We start from the raw sequence: 22,670 nt of genomic DNA on the forward strand, positions 1-22,670 counted from the left end.
TCTTCCCAGTTATCACATGCCAATGTTAAATAGTATATAAGTACCTTATGTAGACATCAAACCCTTTCATCTTGAACTCAGCGTTTTAGCATACATTGGGAAATGTCAGAAAGTTTGACTGCATGGTTGTTGACAAATACCCTCGCTACAACCATGCTAGTGAACAAAACATAGAAATGCACATCCACTATCATAGTATCGACTTGATCTGTGTCGAGAGTAACAGTGACAGTATACAGATATACATGAATTTACCTTAGTAGTATATCTTTGACACATCTATATAATCACCTTTCAATGACCGGCCAGCTGACGGACTACTTCCACATTCCTGGGGAAAACCCTGGGGATTCCCTAGCACAAATACATACAGAAGCGTTGTTTCTCATCATTTAAACCCTTTCATCTTGAACTCAGCTTTTAAGCATCAGGCCAAGGGAGTGTGGGGATGTTCTGTAGTCAAAGGAAGTCTATGACCACATGTGCCAGCTGATGTTATGACTAACACATGTAACTGTCACAGGTATATTAACAACTTAGGAAATCTGAAATCTCTCCATTTTGACGTCTTGTACTTGATGTTAATGTATTACGACGTTCCGTCATTGTGACTGACTTACGGAGGTAGTTCTTAACAGGCTTTTCTCATCCAAAGATGATATCATTTGAATACATTGCTTGTAAACACACTACAGCAGGTGTTTCTTTAACCTTTAGCCTGCTGAATTATTTTCACACTTCTTACCCCTGCCTGCTGGATTAATTTTAGCATAAGGCGCTCTAAAGAGGGTGGGTGATTTCAAACAGTCGGTGCCTCATTAAACAAGGGCCAATTGAAGAAATATTTTGCACATTTATTCCTGAAAGAAAACTACACAATTCTATATAAAAATATCCTGATGTTTTCAATCATACCAAGGTTAAGACCAAAGCGAACACAAAATTTGTAAATTTTCTTAAACTTACCTGAATCGCGTTATTGAAGGTGGTTTGCATTTCATGCTAGGAACCTTTTAATATCGTAACATTTGTGCAAATTGATTTCAATAATCCTATCTCCGATATCTTAATTCTAATTGAGTAAAAATTCGGGTTTTAAAATCGGCATATATCAGCGCGATGGTAAATTATGAACCATTTCAGTGAATTTATTATCTAAACGTTAAACAGAAAAATAACTTAATTTTCGAGGTCATCATGTCGGTTGCAGAAATATGAATTTTTCGGGTCAATCTGACGTGTCATGTTATAAAATTTGCAGGAAACAATTAATGACTTATAAATATTCACTAATCCTAATTTCAAGCGTTTTGGTTGAATATTTACGATATACAAAAATAAACAACCCGTGTCATGATGCTAGCAGACGTCCTAAAATCAAACATGGCGCGCTTCGCCCGACCTCCGCATAACTTATTGCTATTTTAATATCAACAAAGTTTACATTGCCTTTATAAATATAACTTGGCGAAAGTTGACGATCTTCTGAGTAAATTTTGAAATAGTTCGCCTATCACATAGAGCAAAAAATAAGTCGATACACAGTATCAGTAATCACCACTAACATGAAATAAAAATGTGACTTTGACGATATAATTCGCGTATTAGTTAATCCGTTTGACCTTGCATGCTCCTGTGACCTGGAAACGGTAGACGATAAATCAACATGCCACATGCAAGTTTCTCGGTATCTTTTATTTGAACTTCTGTTGATATTTAAGAATCACCATTCAATGTTGTGAATATAAATGGGACATGATTCCTATTTCTGCGATGTACACGCTGATAAGTTTCACTACAACAAGTGTATCCCACATAATACGTCTATGGATATCGTCGATCAGCAAGATCACCCTCAACAACAGGTGCGAGAAAATGGGCTTGACAAAACGTGTTTCAAAATAAAAACCCCGCGTTGCTGAATATGATAGGGTATATATAAGCAATAAAATTCTACGTACATATTTTCGGTGTTAGTTCCACATTACATTTAGGATAGTTTTCCTTTCGGGAATACATTCATAGATTCTAACATGATTCTAGAACAGTTACACGAAGGATTTCTAAATTTATTCCAAAAATATGAAGACCACCATGATTGCGTATTGATGATAGATTTGTAATTGTTTAATTATTTACAGCTGTTTACAGGTTTTAAAATTTTAAGTTATATTTAATAGTTATTTTTCCCACAATGATGGTGTGTGGGGACAGTAAATATTAGTCTTTGCATCAGCAAAGTGTAACTGATCAAACTTCAATTATTATCTTTAGTTTAAACATATTTATTCAACAATTATTATCTTGCACTCTGAAAATCAACTATGTGAATAAGTAACTCTCTGATGTCATCATTTTAATTTTAGTATTCCATGAATAATGAATAAATCAGATCCTTAACATATACATACTAAACTCATATGGACATTAATCTTGTGCATTATGTGGTTTGTTTCCAAATAAAACAATTCTGAAATATAATTTAATAGGAATTAATTTAATTTAATTACAGTAACAGTACTTGTAACAGTACATGACATTTTTGTTTGTTTAATCACAAGAACCATGGTGGCACATGAGCTGGTAAGTTTGCCATAGGTTTCTTAGAAAATGCTATCTCAGTCTTCTGGTTGGAATGAAAAGAAACATGCCTGTGTACATGTTTATCCTTGCCAGATGTATTTTTTCCAGTCAGCCAATCCATTACTTTTGTTCACCTTATGTGGTCTATTTTATACATACAGGTACTGCTTCCAACCTGTTTTTTCTTTGTATGCAATCACAGTATCACAACTTCCTCAGCTGGTGTGTATAAAAGTTCCCCTGTCATCATGAAAAAAGAATTATAAAGGAAAGTCATATTTTCATTCAAAAACATATCTGTCCTTCCTTGAATACTCTTTGTCTAAGTGCCAGAAATGTCAGTGTCATAAAAAAATTAAAAAAAGATTTTCATAAGGACTTTTCTTAGATAGACCTAGATCTAAGTCAAACCATGTGACTAGTTAGGTAGAATTATACTTATAAGCCCTCATTTCTGAGGTGTCCATATTTTTCATATTTTTAGGACTAAACGTGATCCGTGTAGATCTGCCTGTTTTGTTATGTAAAACAAATTCTTGTCTTAAAAAATGAGAAAAGGAATCATTCAGACGAAATATTTTATCCCATTGATTCACGAAAATCAGTTGAAATGTACAGTGGTGACTTTTGTACCCAAAATTTCTAGTAATTTGTTACCCAAATGGGTATGTGATTTTGTAGATCTACCTAGAATTATTTCAAAGATATACATTAATTTGGTGTCTTAAACTTAACATAATATCACTTTCCTATCAAAACAATTCATTCTAACTTAGGTTTAACCAACTTAACTGGCCTCTCCTTCAGTGACAAGACGTCAATTTTCTCTCAACACTAAACAATCAATTTCAAGGATCAGTCATAATCATATTTGGAACTTGATGAAATATTTTATCATGTGTTCTGTTCATCTACATGAAAACAAAAATATAATTATAGATCTATTGTCTTTTGTTCTTTGGTACAAATTCACAAAGTATTTTGGGTACAATTTAATTTGTTCTGGGTACAAAATCACATATATAGGAGCCTAGAATCTAGATCTCTATATATTTACACTAGCCTACCTCGTTGTGTACCAAAATTTTATCGGTTCAGAGGACGGGAGGTTCTCAGAAAGTTTTCAACAACATCTTTAATATTTAAATTGTTCTTTTTGAAATGTTAGACCAATAACAATATTATGTTATTATTATGGCATATCAATACGTTGTATCGCTCTCCTTTGCGTTCGTTTTTAGAAAATATTTTTAAAATTAAAATCATCGAGCGTGAAATCCATTACAGTTTCGGATTAAGACTTACACATTTGTTGGCGACAATCACGAAGAAATATGAAACAAATAGAGTGAAGACTGCTCTCCAGATCAATAAATAGTAAATAGTTGACGAAAAATAGTAAATTATGTATTTTCTTTTGAAGTTGAATCTATTTCGGAATTTTCTGACGTTTGTCGGCTTGTCAATGTGTCGGAAAGTTTATCAAACAAAATCATTTGCAAACTCTTTAAAGATGAAATTCTTTTTACAAAGATTTATACATACGTGTCAATAATTCTAGAAAATTAAGTTAGATGTAACAAAATGATTGTAATAGTCTAACGGGATAACTATGCATGTGGAGTTGTTTGTTTACCGCCGTTGCCATGATCGTACAAGTTCCATCCAATCGATGATGTTACCATTCAGATTGTTTTTGTTTACAATTAGTTACACCGAAAGTTGCTAATTTTTAGAAATAAAGGAACATGAGTGTTTTCCTTTCGTCAGCAAACAAAAAATTATGATCGAATAGCAAAAATGATGAAATTATAAAGAAAATATCGGACTGCATGCCACTCAAAGTGAAGTGCCAAAAGTCAACAATGGCCGTTTCTGGTAGTTGTGTGCCGAGAAGATTGGCCGAAACATTTTTAACTTGCGATATTTTCTTTTTGAGGTAAATAAATGACTGAACATTTTGATATTGAGCAAGCTGAGCATTTATGCATGTCATTTAAATGTTACGCAAAGCCTTCTTGGTAAATAGATATGGCGAGTTTTATTTTGGGGTGATGTTATGCTATTCGCCTGTCGAATGGGTTCGACATCAGATGAACGGGGATGGACACCTCTGTCGAATGGGTTCGATGTTAGCGTGCAGAGCTTTAAAGCAAGTTGAGCATACATAAGCTCATGTAACCTCTCTTTTTGGGAACAAGTTTATTTAAGAATTGACCTTCACTTTGTGTGAGTTCATTGGAGTATGAACCTTCATAGAGTGAGAGCCAACTGTATGAACGTCGGAGCTTGCGTCGTCAATTTCGTCAATGTCGTCAATTTCGCGGTCATGTGACCAACCTCTCGTCCAAAGGAAAAGCCGTATATCATGTAAACTTCAAAATTAAAAAATTATTCTACTATACAGCTGGTTGTTGTAAGGCTGTCAGTGTAAACATGAAGTCACACGTACAGATCTAGCGCTACATCCCTTGAGGTATAACATATACATATGAAATATTATAAGAATTGATTCTCACTTTAAAATCTGATTGGGATGGTTGTCTGTTGAAAATCTTAAGACTTTTTAAGTGTGATGTTAAATTAATTACAAAAATATTGCTATGTTGTAATAGAGGTAAGGTATTATGTGTGTACAGTTATCATGTGCAAACATATGATCTGAAAACAATTGCAAAATGAAAACATGGCACTCTAGCTCACCTGGGTATGTATGACATAACAAACCTTTGCTTGACCTTCAGTCAGATGAGCCCCCAAAAACATTTATTGATTGGTCTGATTATAATTACAATTACAAATAGGTGCAGGTGACATATTAAGTCACTACATGTGACTGTATGTGGAAGTGTGTTGAGTCACTAAGTAGGGTGTACATATAAGATGTATTATTGAGGACACTTGAACTCATAAAAATAATAGAGCAACACTTACTGAAAAAACCTGCTTTTTTCATAAGCCGTTTCTTGGATAGAATTTTCATTGCCTGAAAAAAGAAATAACATACATCATATCTTTCTATCTAAACTATTTGAAAAAAACGTCCTGTGCATCACTGACTCTCATGGGAAATAATAAACAGATGCAAACAAAGAATGATTGGGCAACAGAACAAAAAATCAAACATGAATGCATCAAGACTGTTAAAACATGACCTCTGTAAACGTTACATAGGCTGAAAGTGGCGGAGGTCGAGTCTCAGTTCACATATCCGTATGGGGTATGACCACCATTAGCAGTGACACAAGCTTGACAATGGCACCACATTGACGACATAAGATTGTTGAGAATATGATTCCCGATCTGGACTAAGGTCCACCATGGCTGGATCAGTGTCACTGTTTGGAAATAGATGTTTCATTTCATCCCACTTTTTTTATGAAACATCAGGCCAAGGGAGTGTGGGGATGTTCTGTAGTCAAAGGAAGTCTATGACCACATGTGCCATGTGAGGGCATCCTCTGTTCTGCTGTGAAGTGATGGGACGTCCATGTGTCTGAAGGAACGGGATGACGATAGGATGGATTACTTCATGACAGTACCATACACTTGCCGAATTGCCATCAATGACCACAAGAGGGCCCCTGTGATGTCCCCACTCCATTACGCTTGAATGCAGAATGTTAAACAACACGAGTGTTAGCGTAACATTCCATCCCACATTACTAAACATACAGATGGCCATCAGTGCTGTCAAAATGAAACCTGGACTCAACTGGGAAAGGACTAACCCCTAGTCCTGGTTTTCTCAGACAAAATACAAACCTTGATAGTGAGAACATTAAGATTCTTCCCAGTTATCACATGCCAATGTTAAATAGTATATAAGTACCTTATGTAGACATCAACACAAAGGCAGAAAGCACTCACATAATGTGTCTCATCCTCTTCACTGAACACCAACTTGACAATTCCATATGAACCCTACAACATATGCATAAAGTAGTGAACAAAATAGTAGACAATATACACAATAACTTTCAGGACATGGTCCTTCAAACTATATCTATCATAAGACAGTTGTCATAGCGACTGATTTACGACACCCATTGTCTGAAGAACATTTAATTGCAAAGGCTCATTACCCTGGAGCCATGACATCTATATGCCTTGAAACACTTAATTGCTGTTATTTATAAGATGCTAATCCTAACTGTTAATCCCCATTTTTGAGTACAATGACCGCCTGCCATCCTGAACGAGATGTGCAAGTATGTCACTGATGAATTACTGTTTACATTTATATTTATTACTTACTAAATGTCAGTTGACCTTGGCTATATATAAGCCTTGGACCAGAGAAAAAGAAAAAAAAAGGTCTTACCCTTAGCCTAGCTAGGGTTAGGCTGGGTTCTGGGGCACCTAGACAATAACCACTACCACTATGTGCTGCCCTGGCACATAGGGTCTTTTGTATGTATACATCTACATGTATAAAGTAAAACTGTATATACCGCAAGCCATCGTCTCAAATTTGTCACTTCCTACCGAGAACCATACGTCGGCCCCTTGCATATACGAGTACGCAAATTATTCATTAATCAACGTCTACATCCCATCCCATCACTGCCAGCCACGCTAGCACCAATACATCAGATCACTGCTGCTGCACTGGCACCAATACACGACTACATCAGATCACTGCTGCTGCACTGGCACCAATACACGACTACATCAGATCACTGCTGCTGTGCTAGCACCAATACACGACTACATCAGATCACTGCTGTCACGCTAGCACCAATACATGATTACATCCCATCACTGCCAGCCACGCTAGCACCAATACACGACTTCATCAGATCACTGCTGTCACGCTTGCACCAATACACGACTACATCAGATCACTGCTGCCACACTCGCAGCAATACACAACTACATCAGATCACTGCTGCCACACAAGAACCAATACATGGCTACATCAGATCACTGCCAGCCACGCTTGCACCAATACATGACTTAATCAGATCACTGCTGCTGCGCTAGCACCAATACACGACTACATCAGATCACTGCTGTCACGCTAGCACCAATACACGACTACATCAGATCACTGCTGTCAGAGCTAGCACCAATACACAACTACATCAGATCACTGCTGCTGCGCTTGCACCAATACACGACTACATCAGATCACTGCTGCCACACTAGCACCAATACACGACTACATCAGATCACTGCTGCCACACTAGCACCAATACATGTCTACATCCCATCACTGCCAGCCACGCTTGCACCAATACATGACTACATCAGATCACTGCTGTCACACTCGCAGCAATACATGACTACATCCCATCACTGCCAGCCACGCTAGCACCAATACACGACTACATCAGATCACTGCTGCTACACTCGCACCAATACACGACTACATCAGATCACTGCTGCTGTGCTAGCACCAATACACGACTACATCAGATCACTGCTGCCACACTAGCACCAATACATGACTACATCCCATCACTGCCAGCCATGCTAGCACCAATACACAACTACATCAGATCACTGCTGCCACACAAGCACCAATACACGACTACATCCCATCACTGCCAGCCACGCTTGCACCAATACACGACTACATCAGATCACTGCTGCCACACTAGCACCAATACATGACTACATCCCATCACTGCCAGCCAGGCTAGCACCAATACACGACTACGTCAGATCACTGCTGCCACGCTTGCACCAATACACGACTACATCAGATCACTGCTGCCACACTAGCACTAATACACGACTACATCAGATCACTGCTGCCACACTAGGACCAATACATGACTACATCCCATCACTGCCAGCCACGCTTGCACTAATACATGACTACATCAGATCACTGCTGTCACACTCGCAGCAATACATGACTACATCCCATCACTGCCAGCCACGCTAGCACCAATACATGACTACATCAGATCACTGCTGCCACACTCGCAGCAATACACGACTACATCAGATCACTGCTGCCTGACTAGCACCAATACACGACTACATCAGATCACTGCTGCCTGACTAGCACCAATACACGACTACATCAGATCACTGCTGCCTGACTAGGACCAATACACGACTACATCAGATCACTGCTGCCACACTAGCACCAATACACGACTACATCAGATCACTGCTGCCTGACTAGCACCAATACATGACTACATCAGATCACTGCTGCCTGACTAGGACCAATACATGACTACATCAGATCACTGCTGCCACACTAGCACCAATACACGACTACATCAGATCACTGCTGCCTGACTAGCACCAATACACGACTACATCAGATCACTGCTGCCTGACTAGGACCAATACATGACTACATCAGATCACTGCTGCCTGACTAGGACCAATACATGACTACATCCCATCACTGCCAGCCACGCTTGCATTAATACATGACTACATCAGATCACTGCTGTCACACTCGCAGCAATACATGACTACATCCCATCACTGCCAGCCACGCTAGCACCAATACACGACTACATCAGATCACGTGCACTGCTGCCACACTCGCACTGATACACGACTACATCAGATCACTGCCAGCCACGCTAGCACCAATACACGTCTACATCAGATCACTGCTGTCACACTCGCACCAATACACGACTACATCAGATCACTGCTGCTGTGCTAGCACCAATACACGACTACATCCCATCACTGCTGCCACACTAGCACCAATACATGACTACATCCCATCACTGCCAGCCATGCTAGCACCAATACATGACTACATCAGATCACTGCTGCCACACAAGCACCAATACACGACTACATCCCATCACTGCCAGCCACGCTTGCACCAATACACGACTACATCAGATCACTGCTGCCACACTAGCACCAATACATGACTACATCCCATCACTGCCAGCCTGCCACACTAGCACCAATACATAACTACATCCCATCACTGCCAGCCACACTTGCACCAATACACTATTACATCAGATCACTGCTGCTGCACTAGCACCAATACACAACTACATCAGATCACTGCTGCTGCGCTAGCACCAATACAAGACTACATCAGATCACTGCTGCCACACAAGCACCAATACACGACTACATCCCATCACTGCCAGCCACGCTTGCACCAATACACGACTACATCAGATCACTGCTGCCACACTAGCACCAATACATGACTACATCCCATCACTGCCAGCCACGCTTGCACCAATACACGACTACATCAGATCACTGCTGTCACACTCACAGCAATACATGACTACATCCCATCACTGCCAGCCACGCTAGCACCAATACACGTCTACATCAGATCACTGCTGCCACACTCGCACCAATACACGACTACATCAGATCACTGCTGCTGTGCTAGCACCAATACACAACTATATCAGATCACTGCTGCCACACTAGCACCAATACATGACTACATCCCATCACTGCCAGCCACACTTGCACCAATACACGACTACATCCCATCAGTGCCAGCCACGCTTGCACCAATACACGACTACATCAGATCACTGCTGCTGCACTAGCACCAATACACAACTACATCAGATCACTGCTGCTGCGCTAGCACCAATACACGACTACCTCAGATCACTGCTGTCACGCTTGCACCAATACATGACTACATCCCATCACTGCCAGCCACGCTAGCACCAATACACGACTACATCAGATCACTGCTGCCACACTAGCACCAATACATGACTACATCAGATCACTGCTGCTGTGCTAGCACCAATACACGACTACATCAGATCACTGCTGCCACACTCGCAGCAATACATGACTACATCCCATCACTGCCAGCCACGCTTGCACCAATACACGACTACATCAGATCACTGCTGTCACACTCGCAGCAATACATGTCTACATCCCATCACTGCCAGCCACGCTAGCAGCAATACACGACTACATCAGATCACGTGCACTGCTGCCACACTCGCAGCTATACATGACTACATCCCATCACTGCCAGCCACGCTAGCACCAATACACGACTACATCAGATCACTGCTGCCACACTAGCACCAATACACGACTACATCAGATCACTGCTGCCACACTAGCACCAATACATGACTACATCCCATCACTGCCAGCCACGCTAGCACCAATACACGACTACATCAGATCACTGCTGCCACACAAGCACCAATACACGACTACATCCCATCACTGCCAGCCACGCTTGCACCAATACACGACTACATCAGATCACTGCTGTCACACTCGCAGCAATACATGACTACATCCCACAACTGCCAGCCACGCTATCACCAATACACGACTACATCAGATCACTGCTGCTGTGCTAGCACAAATACACGACTACATCAGATCACTGCTGCCACACAAGCAACAATACATGACTACATCCCATCACTGCCAGCCACACTTGCACCAATACACTATTACATCAGATCACTGCTGCTGCGCTAGCACCAATACACAACTACATCAGATCACTGCTGCTGCGCTAGCACCAATACACGACTACATCAGATCACTGCTGTCACGCTTGCACCAATACATGACTACATCAGATCACTGCCAGCCACACTAGCACCAATACACGACTACATCAGATCACTGCTGTCACGCTAGCACCAATACATGACTACATCAGATCACTGCTGCCACACTAGCACCAATACATGGCTACATCCCATCACTGCCAGCCACGCTAGCACCAATACACGACTACATCAGATCACTGCTGTCACGCTAGCAGCAATACACGACTACATCAGATCACTGCTGCTGCGCTAGCACCAATACACAACTACATCCCATCACTGCCAGCCACGCTAGCACCAATACACGACTACATCAGATCACTGCTGTCACACTCGCAGCAATACACCAAATCAAAAGAGAGTACTGGTGTGATATCATCCATGAAGTTTCATATTAATGAGACAAACAGTTTGACAGTTGGTATTTCACATTAGCCGGACACATTACACAGATTTTTCATTAGTGAGGTGAAGCCAAGTTATACATGTTTCAATGTAAATGCTATTGAAACCAAACTAAACAACTGTTAATGAAAGAACCGTTTTGCATGAAAACTGGACAATAACTCCTGTCCTACAGTGACACACTCCTTCCCTGATTACACACTCATGCCCTACAGTGACACACTCCAGCCCAGCAGTGACACTCCTGCCCTGGTTACACACTCCTGTCCTGGTTACATTCTAGTGGCCTACAGAGATCAACTCCTGCCTTACAGTGACACACTCCTGCCCTACAGTGACACACACATGCCTTACAGTGACACACACCTGCCCTACAGAGACACACTCCTGCCCTACAGTGACACACTCCTGTCCTACAGTGACACACTCCTGCCCTACAATGACACACTCCTGCCCTACAGTGACACACTCCTGCCCTACAGAGACATACTACCTACCTTGCCTATTTCACCATCTTGTACTGTTGGGTGCAGCCATCACTACCACCAGTACTACCTTGCCTATTTCACACATCTTGTACTGTTGGGTGTAGCCATCACTACCACCAGTACTACCTTCCTTATTTCACACATCTTGTACTGTTGGGTGCAGCCATCACTACCACCAGCACTACCTACCTTGCCTATTTCACACATTTTGTACTGTTGGGGGCAGCCATCACTACCACCAGCACTACCTACCTTGCCTATTTCACACATTTTGTACTGTTGGGTGCAGCCATCACTACCACCAGTACTACCTTGCCTATTTCACACATCTTGTACTGTTGGGTGCAGCCATCACTACCACCAGCACTACCTACCTTGCCTATTTCACACATTTTGTACTGTTGGGGGCAGCCATCACTACCACCAGCACTACCTACCTTGCCTATTTCACACATTTTGTACTGTTGGGTGCAGCCATCACTACCACCAGTACTACCTTGCCTATTTCAAACATCTTGTACTGTTGGGTGCAGCCATCACTACCACCAGTACTACCTTCCTTATTTCACACATCTTGTACTGTTGGGTGCAGCCATCACTACCACCAGTACTACCTTGCCTATTTCACACATCTTGTACTGTTGGGGGCAGCCATCACTACCACCAGCACTACCTACCTTGCCTATTTCACACATTTTGTACTGTTGGGTGCAGCCATCACTACCACCAGTACTACCTTGCCTATTTCACACATCTTGTACTGTTGGGTGCAGCCATCACTACCACCAGTACTAGTACTACTACCTTGCCTATTTCACACATCTTGTACTGTTGGGGGCAGCCATCACTACCACCAGCACTACCTACCTTGCCTATTTCACACATTTTGTACTGTTGGGTGCAGCCATCACTACCACCAGTACTACCTTGCCTATTTCAAACATCTTGTACTGTTGGGTGCAGCCATCACTACCACCAGTACTACCTTCCTTATTTCACACATCTTGTACTGTTGGGTGCAGCCATCACTACCACCAGTACTACCTTGCCTATTTCACACATCTTGTACTGTTGGGGGCAGCCATCACTACCACCAGCACTACCTACCTTGCCTATTTCACACATTTTGTACTGCTGGGTGCAGCCATCACTACCACCAGTACTACCTTGCCTATTTCACACATCTTGTACTGTTGGGTGCAGCCATCACTACCACCAGCACTACCTACCTTGCCTATTTCACACATTTTGTACTGTTGGGGGCAGCCATCACTACCACCAGCACTACCTACCTTGCCTATTTCACACATTTTGTACTGTTGGGTGCAGCCATCACTACCACCAGTACTACCTTGCCTATTTCAAACATCTTGTACTGTTGGGTGCAGCCATCACTACCACCAGTACTACCTTCCTTATTTCACACATCTTGTACTGTTGGGTGCAGCCATCACTACCACCAGTACTACCTTGCCTATTTCACACATCTTGTACTGTTGGGGGCAGCCATCACTACCACCAGCACTACCTACCTTGCCTATTTCACACATTTTGTACTGTTGGGTGCAGCCATCACTACCACCAGTACTACCTTGCCTATTTCACACATCTTGTACTGTTGGGGGCAGCCATCACTACCACCAGTACTAGTACTACTACCTTGCCTATTTCACACATCTTGTACTGTTGGGGGCAGCCATCACTACCACCAGCACTACCTACCTTGCCTATTTCACACATTTTGTACTGTTGGGTGCAGCCATCACTACCACCAGTACTACCTTGCCTATTTCAAACATCTTGTACTGTTGGGTGCAGCCATCACTACCACCAGTACTACCTTCCTTATTTCACACATCTTGTACTGTTGGGTGCAGCCATCACTACCACCAGTACTACCTTGCCTATTTCACACATCTTGTACTGTTGGGGGCAGCCATCACTACCACCAGCACTACCTACCTTGCCTATTTCACACATTTTGTACTGTTGGGTGCAGCCATCACTACCACCAGTACTACCTTGCCTATTTCACACATCTTGTACTGTTGGGGGCAGCCATCACTACCACCAGTACTACCTTGCCTATTTCACACATCTTGTACTGTTGGGGGCAGCCATCACTACCACCAGCACTACCTACCTTGCCTATTTCACATATCTTGTACTGTTGGGGGCAGCCATCACTACCACCAGCACTACCTACCTTGCCTATTTCACACATCTTGTACTGTTGGGGGCAGCCATCACTACCACCAGCACTACCTACCTTGCCTATTTCGTCCTTCATCTTGTACTGATTGAGTTGGATGTAGCCATCACTGTCTGAGACAGACACCCGGTGTGTCTCCATGGTTGGTTGTCGACGAAGGCGGGGGGAGGCAGTAGGGGAGCCATATGGAGAGTATGGAAGGGAGGGAAATATTGGTCTCTTTGCATTTGATGTTGTCAATCGATCTTCAGAATAACTGTAAATAATCTTTGGAGCTCGCTTAGAATTTACACAACCATGAATATTGTAGTCGGAATTCTCACTAGGACTACCAAGTGTGGTAAATGAGGAGCTGGTGCGTATGTCTGATTCCACCTGGGAGTCGGCAATGTAGTCTACAAAAGTGGGCACATTTAAATGTCCTGTTGCATCAACACATGCAATGCTGTGACGCCTGGCAACATCTAGGTCCTCCCGGAACACACTGCAGTCAATGTTGTCTTCATTTTCACTTGTTGAACTGCGACCTGAGTCACTTGTAATATTAGAACTTTTTCTTTGAAGTGGAACCTTCTTATGTGAAGAACTTGCATGCTGTACAAATGTTACTGGTGTAATCACCCCTGAAGTATGTTGATTCTCTTTGACTCCTTCTATCTGTATTGTTTGCGATGTGCCTGTTTGTTGGGGGGTCCCGGAGGTAGCAGTGAGGACTACGTTGCGGATGTTCTCCTCTTTCTCCTCCTGAGACTCAGGTTTGTGGACCATGTCATCAGGAGAGTCCTGGCCCTGGTCAAAGTGACAGTTTCTGAAAGCAAGCACAAAGTCACTTCAGATATATGACATGGCCAGAGCATCATACAGCTTGTCATACAGCCACTGAACATTTCATTTTGGATCAATATGTATGAGGCTCTTATCCCTCTAATCTATGCTCTGAAAGAAAAAACAAGAATCAGTGCATATATTACATATTGTAAATCAGCAAGAAGTCATTGCAGATACACGGCTGTACTATAGTCTCTCCGAAAGATTAGTTTGTATAGCATCAAACAAGAAACAAAAAGGATTCACTCAATTGACATGAGTGTGGCAATTTAGAAAACCTTTTGATTAGTCTGCGATTGGTACTTCTTTGGTTAGAGTGATTACTGTCTTTCCACACACAAGCTGGTCAAAGTTAGAAGCTTAACTATATCACATGTACAGTATGGGACAGGACCATAGGGCAAGGCACCATGCCTTCAGTGTGTCTGCATAACACAGGCCTGCATGTAGGTCGTTCAGATATATACTACCACCATGCAGCATAACACAGGCCTGCATATAGGTCATTCTGATATATACTACCACCATGCAGCATAACACAGGCTTGCATGTAGGTCATTCCTATATATACTACCACCATGCAGCATAACACAGGCCTGCATGTAGGTCATTCCTAAATATACTACCACCATGCAGCATAACACAGGCCTGCATGTAGGTCGTTCCGATATATACTACCACCATGCAGCATAACACAGGCCTGCATATAGGTCATTCTGATATATACTACCACCATGCAGCATAACACAGGCTTGCATGTAGGTCATTCCTATATATACTACCACCATGCAGCATAACACAGGCCTGCATGTAGGTCATTCCTAAATATACTACCACCATGCAGCATAACACAGGCCTGCATGTAGGTCGTTCCGATATATACTACCACCATGCAGCATAACACAGGCCTGCATGTAGGTCATTCTGATATATACTACCACCATGCAGCATAACACAGGCCTACATGTAGGTCAATGCGATATATACTACCACCATGCAGCATAACACAGGCCTGCATGTAGGTCATTCTGATATATTATACCATGATGCAGCATAACACAGGCCTGCATGTATGTCATTCCGATATATACTACCACCATGCAGCAAAACACAGGCCTGCATGTAGGTCAATGCGATATATACTACTACCATGCAGCATAACACAGGCCTGCATGTAGGTCATTCCGATATATAATACCACCATGCATCATAACACAGGCTTGCATGTAGGTCATTCTGATACATACTACCACCATGCAGCATAACACAGGCTTGCATGTAGGTCATTCAGATATATACTACCACCATGCAGCATAACACAGGCTTGCATGTAGGTCATTCAGATATATACTACCACCATGCAGCATAACACAGGCTTCCATGTAGGTCATTCTGATACATACTACCACCATGCAGCATAACATAGGCTTGCATGTAGGTCGTTCCGATATATAGTACCACCATGCAGCATAACACAGGCCTGCATGTAGGTCATTCCGATATATAATACCACCATGCAGCATAACACAGGCCTGCATGTAGGTCATTCTGATATATGCTACCAACATGCAACATAACACGGGCCTGCATGTAGGTCATTCCGATATATAATACCACCATGCAGCATAACACAGGCCTGCATGTAGGTCATTCCGATATATACTACCACCATGCAGCATAACACAGGCCTGCATGTAGGTCATTCTGATATATACTACCACCATGCATCATAACACAGGCCTGCATGTAGGTCATTCAGATACATACTACCACCATGCAGCATAACACAGGCTTGCATGTAGGTCATTCAGATATATACTACCACCATGCAGCATAACACAGGCCTGCATGTAGGTCATTCAGATATATACTACCACCATGACAATTGTTATAACAAGTGTAAGTAATCAGGATTGTGTTCAGACAAGCCTGTAGTAGTGAGTTATATCACCTGTATATGATCAATTATTGACTGCTTGTCAGTTCCCAACACATTTCAGAAAACAATCAATAGAGACTCTTGTACTCTGCCCAATAAAACAATTATTGCTGTTGTGCCAAACGATAACAGTTGTCTATGGAGTGAGGTTTACACTTCCATGTACACACTCCCTCCTATGATGTACAGTTAACAGTAGGTGATATGTCTACAACTTAAACAAACACTGGAATGTTCATTGTGGGCCTAACACATGTAACAACCTTTAAAGCCTTTAAAGATACATGTTACCACCATGAACACTCTCATGTTACTACCGTGAACAGTGCCAATACATAATGCTTAGAATACCAAGACTAAACTGTAGGAGCCTGTGCTGTTGAAAGGCACACCTACCTGCACCAAGCCTGCATCCTGTGATAGAATCGCTCGTAATACTGCATGCACTGCCGCTTTACTGAATTACATGGACATTCTCATCGACCAGTTCAGTAAACAACTCAGTTAAAATGCAGGCTTATCATAAATAAGTTCTGAACCAATACCAACAACAGAGTTACAACTTCACTTGTGAGATGTCAAGTTGATGGACAGTGGGCCCGTGCTGCTGTCTGTGTTGCCATCTGGGAGTCCGACCTTCATGCTTCCACAGGTCCCATGGGACATCTACAGATCACCTGGCTGTCAAGCAGGATCAATTCAAGCACACTCAAACAAAGCAAATGAAATTGTTTCACATGGAGAATCACACAAAGTCATGTGATTTAATTGGACATTTATGGATGGGTGTCCAGCAAGTTCATTCGTGGTATTCCCATCACAAGTTCTTCATTATCCACTTTCCCTCCATGCCCTCCAACATCTAGCATCAGATGTGTCAATCCCAGCACTTGTGGAGTCACAGTAATGAAACTTTGTTGGTGGTAGGTGGTCAACACTTGCAGGGACAATCAATGTCAGTATTTAATGTCCTTGTTTACAACACCTGACTACAGATTTGTTGCCGGACAGCAAACCTTGGGAGTGTTATCAACCTATGTGTAGAAGGCGACATCAGAACAAGCTGTTCCCATATCTGCCTTCACGCAATGATGGAGAGTTCTTGTCCAGTAATACCTGGCACAGAGTGCAGCAACAACACGTGAGGGAGGAGTTTATACTGCTTTGAAGATAATACAACTTACTAAGAGTGATTATGGTATCACTGGCCAAGGTATATGTGCTCCCAAATCTCCCAACACATACATCACAATGCATAATTCATAGGACACTGAGACAGCAGATGTAAAGCCATGCTGTTGCCAGTGACTACTACACATATGATAGTACTATGGTGGATGAGAACATGTTTACCGTTAGATGGCTAAAGTGTCCCTGAAAGTCCTAATTCACTACTTGAAATTTAATCAAGCCAAAGCCAGACCGAGGCAGTTATCATCTCCTGTCTTAGTTCTTTGTCGAGATATGAAGTGGTGCAGGAGATCTCCCGTCCTACTTCAAACTGGAGATAGGGAGTATTGCAGGAGAATTCCCGTCCTAGTTCCATGTGGAGATATTGAGTATTGCAGGAGATCTCCCGTCCTAGTTCCATGTGGAGATATGGAGTATTGCAGGAGATCTCCCGTCCTAGTTCCATGTGGAGATATGGAGTATTGCAGGAGATCTCCCATCCTAGTTCCAACTAGAGATATGGAGTATTGCAGGAGATCTCCCGTCTTTGTTCCATGTGGAGATATGGAGTATTGCAGGAGATCTCTGTCCTAGTTCCATGTGGAGATATGGAGTATTGCAGGAGATCTCCCGTCCTAGTTCTAACTGGAGATATGGAGTATTGCAGGAGATCTCTGTCCTAGTTCCATGTGGAGATATGGAGTATTGCAGGAGATCTCCCGTCCTAGTTCTAACTGGAGATATGGAGTATTGCAGGAGATCTCCCGTCCTACTTCCAACTGGAGATATGGAGTATTGCAGGAGATCTCCCGTCCTAGTTCCAACTTGAGATATGGAGTATTACAGATCTCCCATCCTAGTTCCAACTTGAGATATGGAGTATTGCAGATCTCCCGTCCTAGTTCCAACTGGAGATATGGAGTATTACAGATCTCCCGTCCTAGTTCCAACTGGAGATATGGAGTATTGCAGGAGATCTCCCGTCCTAGTTCCATGTGGAGATGTGGAGTATTGCAGGAGATCTCCCGTCCTAGTTCCAACTGGAGATATGGAGTATTGGAGGAGATCTCCCGTCCTAATTCCATGTGGAGATATGGGGTACTGCAGGAGATCTCTGTCCTAGTTCCATGTGGAGATTTGGAGTATTGCAGGAGATCTTCCGGCTTCGTCATACCAATAGATGTTAAAAGATGGTACTTGCTGTTACCCTGTCTACGCTTGGCATTAAGGGGCTAAAACAAGGACTGGTCCGCTCGGAGTCATTATACTGTGTCTGAGTGGGGTATTCATGTTATACTGTGGCATCGTATCTCAGTGAGCTAGCACTGTAAATCGGCATCAGTCCGGACTAGTACAAGCAGCCACACACAGACACACACATGCATCCACGTCGCCATATAAGTGCAATAATTGTGATTGCAACGTTAAACTCCATTTCATCTCACCTTCAAAGGACAAAATATCAAAGATGGCTAAATTGGTAACAATCCTCAAATTGACATCACTCAATATCAGACATAATTATTATTTCTTCATAATTAACAAAATAACACTAACGTACTATCTCCCAAGAGTAAGTACATGAAGATTTGATATAATAGTTGATATATTTTCATTGCAGCACATCTGTTCAGCACACTATTACACTATTTTCGATCACTCATAACTTGGGCGCCATGTCATACAAGCATTGATTCGTTGTGCAATCACATTGACCGTTTATTTATACTTCGTGTGTTATGGTGTGTTGTTATTGGTTTAAACCTAATTCATAAAAAGCTTGAAACGTGATATAATTGGACAATTTTAATTCTTGAATTTGAAAGCTCAAGAAGTGTGAAGTAGGCTTTATTTAATACAAGGAAATGATTTAAAACATCAAAACTACATCACATTTACAATGAAAACAGTTTGTCATTCAGAAATGGATTATCTATTAGTTTTGTGTCATTACTATTACTGTTTGTTATTAATTTGAGATTCTAATGTATATATGGCCCCAAAACTGAAAAGGCTGTTTAATCTTGGATCCATTTTGGCAGCTTTCTCACCATAAAACATTCCAGTCCCTTACTAAACTGCTATGAAAAGCACATGTTGCAATACAAAACTTAGAAAACTGTGCCAAATTCAAACAGTGTTAGTCAAGCGATAAATAGTCTCATTTACTTGTCGGTCACTGTGGAAATCTTTCCAATCGTGATGTACTAGATCTACGTCCTAGTTAGATCAGCTCAGTCCAAGAGAATATTATTATTTAAAAACTGTCCATTATATATGACCACAACATTAGATCAGCTGTTTGGCATGATGTCATCCAAATAAAATTGCACTATCTAACGTCATTAAATGAAAAAAACAAAGTGTTTACTCACTGCTGATACTACAGATAACGAATCAAATCAAAGATAAAGACTTGCGAAAGATTATCATACAATATAATAATTTGTAGATCTAAAATTGATATGATTTAGCATTATTTAGCTAAATTGGATTATGGTCAGCTCCGAATAATAAATACTAGTAACTATCCCCACTTGCCATTTGTTTACAAACATTCGCCTCTCACAGTACCCCACCAAATAATGCTTTAAATACTCCCCCATAGCAACCATGCGTCATTTCTCCCATGACGTCATGACTTTTACTCCCCAACACAACGCGTCCGGCTGTTAGAAATTTCACCTCCTTTTTGTTTTTTGCTGTATGAGTGATGTCTCCTAAAAGGAAAGCGGCACATGGTGTTAAACTAAAGCCCCCATCTGCACCATGCCAAACAGCGGGGCGCAAAATGTATAAATACATTATTAACAAAGCTGATAACCACCCTCAGATCGACCATGATGGGCATGGGCCACTTTAAAACAAATGTGTGCAGGACATTGTTTATTTCTTAAGTAATGTTTATTTCTTAAGTAAAGGTACAGTTCCATGTAAGTAACTTCACTTTGGGGGAGGCACATAATTTTTCTTTTCCTTCCCAGTCCCTTATCCCCCTCCCCATCTGTGAGTTGACATGGCTACACTTGAGGTGGCTGAGTACAGGACTCTGTGTCACACACTGACACCAGTGAGTTGACATGGCTACACTTGAGGTGGCTGATTACAGGACACTGTCATCAGTGAGTGGACATGGCTACACTTGAGGTGGCTGAGTAGAGGACACTGTGTCACACACTGACATCAGTGAGTTGACATGGCTACACTTGAGGAAGCTGATTAGAGGACACTGTGTCATACACTGACATCAGTGAGTTGACATGGCTACACTTGAGGTGGCTGATTACAGGACACTGTCACGGTGAGTGGACATGGCTACACTTGAGGAAGCTGATTAGAGGACACAGTGTCATACATTGACATCAGTGAGTGGACATGGCTACACTTGAGGTGGCTGAGTAGAGGACACTGTGTCATACATTGACATCAGTGAGTGGACATGGCTACACTTGAGGAAGCTGATTAGAGGACACTGTGTCATACACTGACATCAGTGAGTGGACATGGCTACACTTGAGGTGGCTGATTACAGGACACTGTGTCATACACTGACATCAGTGAGTGGACATGGCTACACTTGAGGTGGCTGAGTAGAGGACACTGTGTTATACACTGACATCAGTGAGTTGACATGGCTACACTTGAGTTGGCTGAGAAGAGGACACTGTGTCATACACTGACATCAGTGAGTGGACATGGCTACACTTGAGGTGGCTGAGTAGAGGACACTGTGTCATACATTGACATCAGTGAGTGGACATGGCTACACTTGAGGAAGCTGATTAGAGGACACTGTGTCATACACTGACATCAGTGAGTGGACATGGCTACACTTGAGGTGGCTGAGTAGAGGACACTGTGTTATACACTGACATCAGTGAGTTGACATGGCTACACTTGAGTTGGCTGAGAAGAGGACACTGTGTCATACACTGACATCAGTGAGTGGACATGGCTACACTTGAGGTGGCTGATTACAGGACACTGTGTCATACACTGACATCAGTGAGTGGACATGGCTACACTTGAGGTGGCTGAGAAGAGGACACTGTGTCATACACTGACATCAGTGAGTGGACATGGCTACACTTGAGTTGGCTGAGAAGAGGACACTGTGTCATACACTGACATCAGTGAGTGGACATGGCTACACTTGAGGTGGCTGAGTAGAGGACACTGTGTTATACACTGACATCAGTGAGTGGACATGGCTACACTTGAGTTGGCTGAGAAGAGGACACTGTGTCATACACTGACACCAGTGAGTGGACATGGCTACACTTGAGGTAGCTGAGTAGAGGACACTGTGTCACACACTGACATCAGTGAGTGGACATGGCTACACTTGAGGTGGCTGATTACAGGACACTGTCACGGTGAGTGGACATGGCTACACTTGAGGTGGCTGAGTAGAGGACACTGTGTCACACACTGACATCAGTGAGTGGACATGGCTACACTTGAGGTGGCTGAGTAGAGGACACTGTGTCACACACTGACATCAGTGAGTGGACATGGCTACACTTGAGGTGGCT

The 22,670-nt window shown here is 42.3% G+C and overlaps 1 protein-coding gene across 4 annotated transcripts in view; it reads right to left on the bottom strand.

The window, feature by feature from the left end:
* The window catches only part of LOC124121190 (calcium/calmodulin-dependent protein kinase kinase 1-like), a 226,473-nt gene that overhangs the window by 62,694 nt on the left and 141,109 nt on the right, over positions 1-22,670 (bottom strand). For all 4 annotated transcript variants that reach the window (XM_048396109.1, XM_048396111.1, XM_048396108.1 and 1 more), the window contains 3 exons: positions 14,256-15,006; positions 6,454-6,507; positions 5,518-5,569 (listed from right to left, as the gene is read on the bottom strand). In XM_048396109.1, coding sequence (XP_048252066.1) covers positions 5,518-5,569; positions 6,454-6,507; positions 14,256-15,006 — 857 coding nt within the window. The remainder of the gene's footprint in view (positions 1-5,517; positions 5,570-6,453; positions 6,508-14,255; positions 15,007-22,670) is intronic.

This window comes from Haliotis rufescens, unplaced genomic scaffold, assembly GCF_023055435.1.
Source record: "Haliotis rufescens isolate VD_foot unplaced genomic scaffold, xgHalRufe1.0.p SCAF_15, whole genome shotgun sequence".
Classification (NCBI taxonomy): Eukaryota; Metazoa; Mollusca; class Gastropoda; order Lepetellida; family Haliotidae; genus Haliotis; species Haliotis rufescens.